This window comes from Dissoconium aciculare (genome assembly GCF_010015565.1).
Source record: "Dissoconium aciculare CBS 342.82 unplaced genomic scaffold K489scaffold_4, whole genome shotgun sequence".
Lineage (NCBI taxonomy): Eukaryota > Fungi > Ascomycota > Dothideomycetes > Mycosphaerellales > Dissoconiaceae > Dissoconium > Dissoconium aciculare.
In genome coordinates this window covers 170005-183392 of record NW_022984954.1, presented here as the reverse complement: position 1 = coordinate 183392, position 13388 = coordinate 170005, and the positions used below count along the sequence as shown (strand labels likewise).

At 36.0% G+C, this 13388-nt stretch overlaps 3 protein-coding genes across 3 annotated transcripts; 2 read left to right on the top strand and 1 right to left on the bottom strand.

Annotated features, from left to right (window-relative positions):
* Positions 1-7035: 7035 nt before the first annotated feature.
* Positions 7036-9105, bottom strand: K489DRAFT_378354 (uncharacterized protein). Its single transcript, XM_033604392.1, has one exon. It carries the CDS (start codon positions 8731-8733, stop codon positions 7057-7059), a length of 1677 nt encoding a protein of 558 aa, XP_033461014.1. The 5' UTR covers positions 8734-9105; the 3' UTR covers positions 7036-7056.
* On the top strand, positions 8832-9528 carry K489DRAFT_170404 (uncharacterized protein). The gene has a single exon (XM_033599370.1). The coding sequence runs from the start codon at positions 8930-8932 to the stop codon at positions 9443-9445; it is 516 nt and encodes a 171-aa protein (XP_033461013.1). The 5' UTR covers positions 8832-8929; the 3' UTR covers positions 9446-9528.
* A 1919-nt stretch (positions 9529-11447) lies between these two features.
* On the top strand, positions 11448-12805 carry K489DRAFT_408411 (uncharacterized protein; the record flags this gene model as incomplete). Its single annotated transcript, XM_033607475.1, has 2 exons — positions 11448-11883; positions 12744-12805. The coding sequence occupies 2 exons, from the start codon at positions 11448-11450 to the stop codon at positions 12803-12805; spliced, it is 498 nt and encodes a 165-aa protein (XP_033461012.1).
* Between the last annotated feature and the right edge of the window lie 583 nt (positions 12806-13388).

The following is a 13388-nucleotide window of genomic DNA, read 5'->3' as shown; positions in this document are numbered from 1 at the left end:
ATCGAGAGGCTAATATAAGGCTAAAACTACTATTTAAGCTAAATTATCGCGTTATACGTTGCGTTATTAATTAGCTAAAAGAATTAGGTTTAGAGCTACGAATTAGTATTAATTAAATAACTTTTTAACTACTTATATCGTAGCTAACATAGTAGGTAGAGGCCTACTAAGATAGTAGATTAAGAAAAATTAATAATATATAAAAACTCTTAATTTAGATAAAGGATCTAAATATTTTAAAAACTAACTAAATAGTATTGAAATACATATAAATCTAGATAGCTATATAGAGAAAAATATATAAGTATTATAGGTTACTTACTAAAGGCGGTCTACTTAAAATAGCTTCTTATTAAATAAAATATAGCGACTTTGTATTACTTATTTTAAATAAAATAAATAAAGAAGAATTCTTTACATTATAGAGTAATAAAAGACATAGTAGAATGCCTCATCTTATCTTATATAAATTTAAAAGAAAAGAAGAGTATCTTTAAAGAGAAAATCGGCTTTAAAATACTCCTTTAGTAGAACGTTCTATTATATATAAGGTTAAAGATTAAATACTACTTAGACTATAGCTAAAATATAAGAACTTATACTTGGGAATAGTACTTAAGTCGAGTAAAAGAAAATAAGACTAATAGTATAGGAGCTTAAAGTAAGAAAGTTCTCTAAATATCCTTTTAATTCCTTTACTTAAAGTTCTTCTAATCTTTAGAAACTATTGAAAACAGATTACTAATACGCTGAAACGATACTAAGTAGTAAATAACGTAAGTAGCTTTCTACTTTAGTTTACTTTAAAGAAATACTTTTATATTATATAACATTAGTACTAAAAGTTTTAAGACCTCTAGCCCTAGAGAAGCCTATTTATCTATCTTATAAAGATCTAGAGACTTATAAGAAAGAGATCTATAATAGGAATATTACTAGGTACTAAGTGATATAAATACTAAGTCGTAAATAATATAGGCAGCCTTCCCCTAGAAATTAATTTTTCAAAACTACCTAATAAAAGCTTAAAATCTACAAATCGATAATATCGACGTTTCTATACTTAAGAAGGCTATTTAAGAAATTTTATAGAAAGTCTTATAAGACTATATATTATACTAAAGTTTACTAGTAGAAGGATAAGGATATAGCTTAGTAAGTAAGATAAAGAGATTAAATATTATAGAAGAAAGAAAGGAAAACTACTATATTTATATTTTATAAAAGTCTACTCTTCATAGAGTAGATCTTCTATATAGTCTCAGATTCTTATATAGGGCGGAAATAATATAGATAAATAAAAAATACCCCTATTAAGTATCTTCTATTTCTCTTCTATAATTAATTAAATTAGGTTTTCTAAACTATTAAGACCTTTAAAGAGTATATAGAGAAGTATCCCTAGGAATAAAGACGTCTAATAGATTATACATACTAAATTTTTTCGATAGAAAAGATTATTAGGAGGTATATTTAAGCTTTATTAACTCAAAGATAATACTTTTAGACTGATAAGTAAATCTCTACTATAGCCTAATTATCTCTAAAAAATAATTTAATATAAGAGATGTTTAGGGATAGAGAGTAGTAAAAGTAAATCTAAAGTACTGGAAAGTAATAGAGTATAGATTAAGAAATAATAGTAATATCTTAAAGTTAATTCAATCCTTTATAATAATAAATAGCTATCTAACTTATAAAAACAGAACTAATTAGTAGATTTAACTTGGACTCCTAAGATATAGCTATAGCTTAATAGATTACTTATTCTAATCTCTAACTTTTAGAGTACTATAAAGTTTAAAAAGCTAGCTTATAAAACTAACTAAGCTAATATTTTATGATACTTATAAGGTATACTTAAATTAGTAGCTCTTTTAGAATTTTAGAATTTAAATATATTTTATACTATATATATAAAGATTCGAAGAGGATAGTAGTACTACATTAGCTATACTTTACTAATATTTAAAAAGAGAATATGAGCTTTTTTCTTAAGTATAACTAATATTAAACCTAAACTGATTATAATTTCTAGGTTGGAATATTATTATAAAACCTTATAGTAGCTAAATTAATTACTAGCTTTAAGATTTTTATATATAAATAAAGAATTATTTAACTTCAATCTTTTGTTTAGTTAAATTAAAGCTATAGGCCTAGCTACTATCTAAATTACCCTTATCTTTTAACCTTAGTAAATATTAATTATACTTTTCTACTCTTAAATATACCTTCTTCTTAAAAGCTAGATTTTAAGCTTCTTAGAAAAGTTTTATAAGAAAAATCAAAAAAGTTTATAACTATAAATAAAGAACGTATACTAATATTAACTTTACTACTAGTTAGTCTTAAGACTCGTAAGTTATAGTTATAAATAACTATTAATTTCTTCTTTTTAAAATAGAGATATTAATTAGCTTTATAAATATACTAAGAGTAGGTATTAGTTAAAATCAATAGAGTACTTTAATAACTAATATTTTAAGTCCTACTCTAAAATACCCCTTAATTATAAGCTTTTACACCTATATTTTTAATATTATATATTTATAAAAGGTCTATAAGACTTATATACTATATTTCTATCTATTTTCGATAAAATATATCCTTTAAAATAATAAATATATAAGTCTAAATAAAAAAAAGAGGAAGAATATTTTATTTACTTCTATTAATTAAGCCGTTAGAGTACTCTATCTTATTTAACTAATACCTATATATAAAAAGAAGAATAAGAATTACTACTACTTCTAAATAAAAAAAGAAATACTTTTCTTATAAAATTAGAAGAACTAACTATATAAGCTTAGAAACGTCTAATTTAAGTTTCTCTCTAGTTATTTAAATTATAGATTAAAATTTAAATCTAATAATATACTCTAGATATAAGTTTAAATATCTAATATACTATTAGAAGCGTATTATAGTCTTACTTTATCTTTTTATACTAATGTAAGTAGTTTTACTAGCTCTAATAATAATCTATAAATTAATATATATATAATATAGATTAAGTACTTATTTATATAATAATAAGTAGTCTTAAAAGTATTATATAAATAAATAGTAGCTCCTTTAAATTCAAAAAACTATAGCAAAATTACTTAAATAGCTTTTTAAGACTTATAAGCTTTATAACTCTTATTCTATCTACTTTAAAAATACTATAAATATCTAGCTCTATCTTTTACTAATCTTCTTATATTCCTTTACTATAAATTTAATTCTCTTTATTATTATAAGCTATATTAATAACTAATCTTAAGATCGGCTCTTAGTATTTTTATTAACTAGGATTAATAAACTTTTCTTAACTATTATAGTATTTAAATTAAAACTAAGAATAAAATTTAGTAAGTAGTAATTATAGTTTTATTTAATAAACAAATCCTAGATCTACTAATATAATCTTAAAGAAGAAAAACAAATTAAGTTATAAATTAGTATTATAATCTTGTAAGTTATAGTTTAAAATAATTCTAATCCTTATAAATAAAAGAATAGATTTATTTTAAAAGAAAGTTCTTAGAGATTTAGAAATTAGTAGACTTCAATTTTAAAACTATTAAATCTTATATAAAAATATAAGAGAGTTAAGATACTAGTAATGTCTTTCTTCTTCTGTTCTAGAGTTTAAAAATCTTATAGAGTATTTAAAACTATTCTAATTACTTTAAGAGTTTAGTTAATACTTTTTTATATTATAATTAAGAATTTTCTATAATTATTTATAATAATACTCTAGTTTGGATTATAAGGACATTTTAAATAGAATATTCTCGCTTAGAATATATATTTATAGGAATTAGAGAGTATAATAAATTTTAGAGCTTAGAATTTTAAATAAACAAATAGAAATCTACATAACTTATAGTTACTAATATCTAAACTTAGAAAGATCTATTTTAAAGTATATTTAGGAAGAAACAAAAGTATTATTATATTAAACTAAATTACTATAGTACTACAAATTTAAAAGAAAATAGAAAGAGCTATTAATTACTAGCTATAGTTTATAAGATTTAAAGCTAAGAAGAACTTTATTTTATATTAGATAATAGATAATATATAAATTATTAAAGCTTTTAATAGATTATAATTCAGTTTAATAAATTATTATATTTTACTTTATACTTAGAATAACTAAATAGTAGTAAATAACTACTTAGGTTATTAATATAAAAAGGTTACTTTAAATAAGCTAGTAGTTATAATAACTATAATATTATTATTTAATAGATCTAAAGAAAATTAAAAAAAAAAGTAGAAGTAAATACTAAAGAAAAGTCCTAGAAAAAACGTACTTTTAAGAATTTCTTAAAGTACTCTTATTTTAAGTTATATATATTAAAGAGAAAGGAATTCTAGTATCCAAATAGTAATAGTAAGTATTAAAGTATACTATTACCTAGTTTTAAGTAAGATAAAGATAAGATCTTTCTATAATTAAAAGGTTTTTTTTAAAAATAAACTTTAAACTTTAGACTTTTTTTACTTTAATCTAACTATACTACTAATTTCTAAAAAGCGTTTTTATTTACTTTATTAGTATAGAGAATATTTTTATTAAGAAATAAAAATTTCTTTAGAAGTAATACTAAGTATAAGATAATTTAAGTAAGGAATTTATAAATTAAGTTTAAATAACGTTAAACTTATATTATATATATCTTTAGCCCTAGAAAGGCCTCTATATTCAATTTAATAAGACTTAGAAAGGCCGAGAAAGTTTCTTAAATAAAGAAACTAATTTTATAAGGTAATTCTATATATTTAATATATAAGTACTAGAATTACTAAATACTCGTAGATTTCTAGAACTCTAGATATTAGTCGAAAACAATTCTCTAAAGCTTTCGAAAACTATAAACTAATATTTATACTAGTAGACAACTCTTTATTTATTCTAGTAAATAAAACTATACCTAATATTTAGTAGAGACTCTATAAACCCCTTATAATAAGTTGTAAAAAACCTAAAGAATTATTCTAAGAAAGGAATTCTTTAATATTAATACGAGGTATTAAATATAGAGATAATATAAGTATAAAGTATAAAATAATATAAGTAAGATCTTCCTAGAGATTTAAAGGTTTTAAAAGAATAGGTTATAACTCCCTAAGAATCTTAAATTAAAAATTATAATACTTCTACTCTAAAGAGGCTTTTATACCTATTTTAAAAGAGGTTTATTATCTTAATAATTTTTAGAAATTTAAAACGAGAATAATAAAATACTTACTAAGTATAGTAAAGAGAAAAATTATCGAACTTAAAGAAAAGTAATTAAGTAGAGTATATATTAAAAATATAGCCTTAATAGACTGAATATCTAATATAGTTCTAGAGTTTAATATAGAATAAAGATAGTATAAATAATAAAGATAATAAAAATAATAAATAAAGAGATAATAGTAAAATAGAAGAGCCTCTTTCTAAGTAAGATAAAACTACATATTAGCTCTCTTTTAGTGTATAAGTTTAGCTTAGTAGAAGTATATTATTACTAGGTAATATAAGTATAGGACTAAGAAGTCTAACTTACTATATATTAAATAGTAATAGAATTATAATAAGAGGCTCTTAGACTTTTTTAAGTATAAGTTATAGTTTTCTTTTTATCTAAAATCTTTCTTTACTTCTTTTTAATACTTAATAAATTTTAAATAAACTATACTCTAGAAAAGAAATATATATATTTAATCCTAGACTTCTATACTCTATATTTTTAGTTAAGAAATACTACTATATATAAGTAATATAAATATAATACTTTACATCTTATTTAAGGATACTTTAAGTATACTAGAAGCTTAATAAATTAAGTAAGATATTTCAGCTTCTTAATTAAATATAGTTTCTTTATTACTTTAAGAGACTTTAAAAGTTCTTATAAACTATACTTTAAAGGTATTAAGATGAATATAATTACTATTCTCTCTTTAGAAGAATAGATTTACTATTTTAAATACTAGGAAATAAATTATTAGAAGAAAGAGAGAAAGTAAAATATAAGAACTTTTATATTTAATAGAATAGTCTATTAAACTATATATAACTAAGTACTAATTAGTAAGATACTTAAAAGTTTACGAAATATTTAGCTTTTATCTATATTCTATTTAGTTAAAATATAGGATAGAACCTATAACTTTTTTTAAATACTTTAATTTATTTCAAATTCAAATAATAGTAGAAAAGGAAAAGAACTATATTATATATAAGATAAATATAAAGAAAGGATAAATAGAGAGTAAAGATCGTAAAATTATAATAGGACTAGCTCTATTAGACTCTTTACTTTAAAGTATTATCTATTTTACTTTATTAAAGTTAGATTATTTAGTATATTAGACTAAGCCCTCTATAATCCTAGCTTTATTTTATATAGATAATTTATTTTAAGATCTTTTAAAAGACTATTATATTAAGTTGAAAAAGCTAGGTTATTAAGAATTAACTAATATCTTTATAGTCTTAAATTTATAAATAGAACTAAAATAAGAGCTTTCTAGAAGGGGGTTCTTTTAATAGAAGAAATTTGATTATTTTTCTTACTACTATAATACTAGGGTACTAGATATCATCTACATAGTCTTAGACCTAGATAAGTAAATAAATTTATAGATCTAAAACTATTACTATTTTACAAACTCTTATTTATTCATTTATTCATTTATTTATAACATTCTCGCCCTATATAAAACTCTAAAACTATATAGAGGTCGGAATTTTTAATACTAATATTACTTTTTAGTAATTCTTTCTTCTTTTTAGAGATTTATTATCTTATTTTACTTAGTATATATTTCCTCTATATCCTCTTTTTACTGCTTTTTAAATACATTTATAAGATTCTCTCGAATTTATAATATCTTTTTAAAACCAAAAAGAGGGCTCTCTAGGGATAAAGAAGGTAACCTCAGAATTATAAACATTTCTATAGAAATCTTTACTCTCTTGCTTATTTAAATCCCTAACGGAAGTACGAGATTACAGGTACAAACATTATTATTAACATAATAGCTAAGGTCCTATATTGTTTTCGACGACTAGTATCGCTTCAAGGTGTAAGTCCAGCTCTGCTTACAGTCGTATTTGTCGCCGCGAGGGCTCCGGGCAGAGCTGAAGGTCGCCCATCGAGGGCTAATGTCAGCGCTAAACAGATTGCAAGTAGTGCCGAAGGGCACGCCGTTCTTGTGCAGGTAGTAAGCGTTGAACATCTGGCACTGAGCCTTGGAGCCGGCCTTCTTGTTGGCAGCGTTCTGGAGAAGGGCGTAGTCGCTACAAAGCTGAGGGTTGTATGGTCCCGGGAAGAACTGAGAGCCCATGCTGTACTTGGGCGCCTCGATGGCTTTACCGCTGCACGACTTGGGTTTGCCCCAGGGGTAGACCGGTGGCTTTGGCTTGTATCCCGGAGGCTTTTTGTCGCCAGGCTTACCACCCGGAGGAGTTGGGCCACCGCCTGGAGGCTTGTTGTCGCCTGGAGGAGCTGGGCCACCCGGGTAAGGCTGGTTTGTAGGGCCAGGAGGGGGCGGTGGTGGTGCAGAAGTCGTCGCGACACTTGAAGTCCTAGTGTAGGGCGCAGCAGTGGTGGCTGTGGTGTAGGGCGCAGCAGTGCTAGAAGTAGTCTTTGAAGAAGAAGAGGAAGAAGAAGGAGTGCTGGTAGCAGGGTACTGGTTGGCAGAAGTGACTTGAGTGCTGCTCGTTTGAGCCGAAGTAGGGGAGAGCGTCGCGGTAGTACTGATCTGGTTGGGGGTCACGTATGACGGGACCGTAGGGGTAGCAGACGCCGTGTCGGTGTCAGTAACAGGCGCAGAGCATTCCGGCGGGGTGGTGTTGTCAGTCTTGTCGTAGCCGTTCGATGCAGTGATGACAACTTGGAAATCTTCTTGCCATTGGCCAGTGTTGGTAGCCAGTGCAGCAGAAATGGACGAACCCCACAGGGTGCACTTGAATGTGGTCATGGAAGGAGGGTTGGGGCAGTACCGACCCCAGACTGTAGGCATGTCATCGTCGTTGTTCGCTGGCCTCAGAGATGGGTCACGCTCCGCAAAGATGTTGAAGGCAGTGCACAAGTCTGTGTCGTCACATCGGGATGCACATTCAGCGACGTTATATGTTTGAAGAGAGTAGAGTCCGAGGTAAGAGCCACCTGTCACGGCTCCGTTGAGGTCCTTGAATACCTGCTTGTATGTGGCATAGTCGTCCGAGCGCACAGCTGTTGGCGCCGCTTGAGCGGCCGAATGCAGCTTTGTGTAGGCCAAGAACGCCGAAGGTGTATCTTGATCCGGAACCGGGCCATAACCGTCGGGCTGAGGTGAGCAAGCGTCCAGAGGGTTGATGAAACCGCAGTAGGTGCCGGCCTCTGGCTGGGTGACACAGGGTTGGTTGGCCGTCGTGGTCGATGTGGCCGCCAATGCTGGGTCGGTGGTGTAGCCGGTCCTGAGCGCCGCATAGTACGGAGTGTATGGGGAGGTAGTAGCCCGACGTTGCAATGGGTCTCCAGTAGGAGCAGCAGTGGCGCTCGCTGTGGCGACGCCTGTGATGCTGATCACCGTGGTGTGCTCAATTGTGTGCTCGGTGGCAGCTACAGCAAGTGGTGCAGGACCACTGGTCACGGCAGGAGCACGCTCAAGTGCATCGAAGTCAAGGAATTGGGCGGCAGGAGAGGCAAGAGTGAGGCCGGCAAAGGCAACACATGCCAGCAATCGGGATGCTGGAGACATGATTGGTGCAATGGTTTGCGATGTATGATGTGTTGATCTGATATCTGTCGAATGACTGTGAAGGAGGCGCGCTCCGGATGTGGGAATGAATGTATTTCGAACAGGGAACGACTATCAGGTGTCAGAGCACCGAGGCTGGAGAGCTTGTAGTGAAGATAGAAGCAAGACGAACATAGAAGAGGATTCCCTCTGATTTATGTTTCCTGACGCCGTACCCATTCGTGCACGGAGTATATATGAACATAAGCGAAGCGAAATCGATACTCACACAACAACAAAGCCACCCTCGCACCAATTCTGCGGGAGTGGTGCCGAAATAGACCGTGGGTGGGGAACTTCTGGAAGGTATGTTGACACTTGTGACAGCCAGACTATGCCGGTAGTGTCACCAGGCACATCGTCAAATCAATCCGTCGAGGAACGCAAGGCTCGTCCGCAGTCCCTTGACTGTCACTGCCATCTTGAGAGGGGCGACGACTCCCCCTGGAGAATTAGCGTGGCGTCAACGGAAGACGCGCCGCCGGCTTGTCATCGACACTATTCAGCTGGGCACGACACATCCCAAGGCATTTTGTGCACCCACGGGTGGATTCTCAGTGGTAGGAAGAACGTACAGTCTGGACAGTGCCACAGAAAGAGGGAGGAGGCGGGAGACGGATCCATGCGCCAAGCGAGAGCCCATGTCGGAATAGTGATGGCCATGGAAGGGTAGTACGCATGACGGAGAATTTCCTTGTACTGTATTTCGGAAATGGGCCGATATTTACAATGCACCAAAATGTGCAGCCTGCCGTGCGATCCGTGAACAATAGAGAAAATCGTTCAGCGGCCCGAATGAGTATGCACAACAAACTTCGCCTCGATGTCGCTCCAAAGTTCACAGAACAGGTGTTCGCTCAGGTAGCCGTGAAGTTATTTCGGACCTATTCATGTCGAAGATTTCCAACGGAGCCACGCGCATGCCATGAGCCAATGGCCACGAGGGCAACGATGGTTCGGAGAAAGCACGAGCGTTAGCAATTACAAATCCCTGCTCTCGCATCTGGCAATTAGCAGATTGAGTGCCGGGCGAGCAGGTTTCCGTCCGAGCGCTTTTATGACTATCGAGCGTTGTTTGTGACGGCGTTCTTAACCTCCGCCTGGCCATATTCTGGATGCTTCGGCGGCGGTGATGGACGGAGCGCACTTCATGCAGCACGACGGTGCGTTGTGAATGGACGTGTTGCTAGTCCTGCCCTGGCCCGACGCCCCAATGGAAATAAGATTACAGCACAGATGCGGCTAACCCTATTCAAGTAATACGACGAGCCAAAAGGGTAAGAGTGAGCGCCACGAAGAACTTCATCTCATCGCCTCGCCTCGAACGAAGTTCATACAGTAAGAAAAGAATGGTCACAGAAATCGTAACAACGATCCCAGATTATTTGTACTCCGGGGGTACAAAATGAACATTATATTTCCGGCACTTGCCCAGCTTTCATATTCAAGAGCGCAACGCTCTAGCCTGAAAAATCCTGCGGCCTGGCATCTCTCCCATTCCGTTGGCCGCGCGAGCTATGTATCTGGGTCAACCGTTGGGATGTTTACATTCGCCCGGAAATGGAAGATTCTACGTTGATGCCCGTGCCTCGAGTGGATGGAACCTTACTCCGGTGCCTCTCTTTGTCCTCGTCCCTGAGGCGACAACGGCAGCGTCGCGTCTGCGAGAAAGCTACGCGCAGGTCCAAACAGACCGGATTCTCGTGTGCTCGTGATGCTACTCCTCCATGGAGTGCGCTTGAGGTATTGACGCTGAAGCTGACAGGCAGATGTCGATCCATATTGGTCAAAGTTTGGGTAAGAACATTCGACAGGACAACGTTGGCTCCCTTGGCAACGTCATGGGTTTCAAACATACCTTCTTAAGCCTTCACGACACATTTCCAGGCTTGGCGACTTCGGTTTCAGATCACGGTTATCAGAATGACAACCGGGTTTCAAAAACCCTGCTTTTCGCATGTATTTACCCCTCATCAAATACCATGAATGCCTACATTTCAAGGTGCCATCCCACTCATGGCATACAGATTTGTGGTCGCCGCAACGCAGGCGAAGAGAATGTGCAAAGCATGGATCATGAAGTTCATGCAACCGCACTACGTTGCTCACGTTCTCTGCGCAGTACACGCTCTCCTCCAAAACTTCCGCCGAGTTTGGTTGGTCGCCTCATCTGCCTGTCGTCTCAGTTGTCTTGCTCGGCAATACGTGCGCGTTCCCCGAGATAGTAGAAACACCATAGCGCTCCCACAACGATGATCGCTTTTTCTACGTATCCGGTATGCGCTTCCTGAAAGCACGATTGCAGAACCAAATTTCGACATAACAGCATGCGCTTAGCCCCTATCAAACCGAATAGTGAAAGGACCTCTGTGAGACTAGAGTACTTTGATGCACTGTTACAAAGCGATCCTAATGATATGCTGCACTCTCTCCGCAAGATCTGCATGCTGCAGAGCCCAAAATCGTCAGACATGCCTGCGACAGATGAGCGGCCTTTTCCTTTAGTCGATGACAGCCTGCACAGTCGAGTCTGCAATTTGCGCCGCCACGCACATCCACAAGATAGGACACATTCTACCCTTACCGAGAGCCGACACACACATCGCATGCATGCTGCATTTCAAACTTTCAGCCGTCTCTGATCACAAAACATCACATATGCGATAAATCCAAACATGCAGGTCGTCGTCAACTTCTCTGAGACGACGCCGGATAAGGCTTGCTTGCTCTTGCCTCCAGCCCCTGGCAAAGGACCTACGATCGTCTCTTTGGACTCGGACAAACTCAACATTCCCGGCTCGTGGATGTCGCAGATACTTCCCGCATCACCAGGAAGCATCCACTCCCCGAGCAGCAAAGGTAATAGCACGGCTTCTTCAAGAGTTGACTCTGTCAAGCCCTCAGACTCGGTCAGCTCCACAGGCTCGAAGCCGGGTCGGAACTCACGCAAAGGATCCAAGGATGGACCGGCGAGCAAATGTCCGGGCGCCAGTGACCAGAACATCTCACCACTCATAATGCTCGGGTCGAGTCAAATGCCGACATCAGACATACCTGGAGTCATCTGCAATGTGGGGAGTTTGGGTGAATCAAGCTTATCAACGGAGCAGTGTAAGGGACACCCACAAGGGCGACGGCTTTCCTACGAAGTCATCTACGATTGTAGAGGCAAAGCGGTCGGTGTCAGAAGGCATCGTCAGCGCAGCATTTGATGTGAACGAGGTTCGTGATCAACCGGTCCGCTCCTGTTCATATTTCCAGACTCAGCTTCCGTCGGACGGATAAGACACCTTCGCAGGTGCTTGCGGGACGTCTCAGGCCGTGGCTGATCACTGATGCGATCGAAGGGGACAGAGGAGTGAAACGCTGGATCCCGCTTTCAGAATGATTATCGGTCATCTACACATCGACGGTGCATCGAAGGAAATCATGTCATCCAACAGCATATTCATTTGCACAGGGATACATGCATCTCGATGACCAGCCAATACAGCACAACACTACTACCGAACAAGTTGCCCTCAATAGACGTTCTCGAAGCCGATCCCACCTCGACTCAATCGCTATCTGCTGCCGACCAAGCGGCAGCTTCGTCGGATACAAATTCATCTGGCACGATCTGGTATTTGTACCGGCGTTATCGTTTTTGATGAGTGTATTGAGTGAACAATCGAAATATAATGTATAATCTTAATTCCTAATGATGCTCCGAGGCTCTCGCGGGCTTCTTTCATTCGTTTCTCTACGACAGAAGGTATGATAGCGATCGGTATGGACGTCGCTTGCAAGAGTCACAAGTGTCATTCCAAGTATTACCATGAATTATCCCAACGTAAGGTGGTCTGTGTTTTGTCCCGAGGTCAATGTCGCCAAGTGCTCGCTCATTATACGTCGAGCATCATTGTTGTTGCATTCATAGAGACAGACCGTCTCCTAAACAGTCTACAGAGATCACGCTGACATCCTGTCAGGCATCCTGGAGTACACGTCTTGGGACAAGATCGACTGGTTGACATTGGAGTTTCCCGTCTAGGGTTGCCTAACCCCAACCCCAAACGACGACAAAGGCATGAGGACTTGACACTCTAGATATTTACGTTACGAAGGAAATGCGGAAGCCGGGCCTTCAGGAGCTTGTGTGGTTCACTCTAGTGTGATCAAGAAGGCATCTGAAGCTGCTTGAGCCAGGTTTATGCGCAGGAGCTCACCACCGGGGCACGGCAAGATGATAAGGAGTGCAAATAGCGCACTGTCCCCCAGGCCGTCTTGCCGGAAGACCATTACTGCCCCCTCTTGGACCTTTGGAAACGTCTTTGCCATTGAGTTGCAAGCAAAAGCAAGATCCAACACCGTTATCACGGAAGCATTCGCTGATAGATCATCGTCAAGTTGGCGCTTGGGCGAAGTGAAGAAGTCAACATTAATCGAATCCTTGCATTTTGGATGCGAGGCTCCATTGACGTGATGCACCTGCATCAACAGCAGAAGTGCAGCCATGTACGTGCCTCAGATATCACGATGCCTCTTTCACCACAACCTCGCAGTTTCATATCACTCGCTCTTAATGCCCGGAAAAAGGTTCTTATTCGAGAATGCATTGAAGTCGATAAATGCGC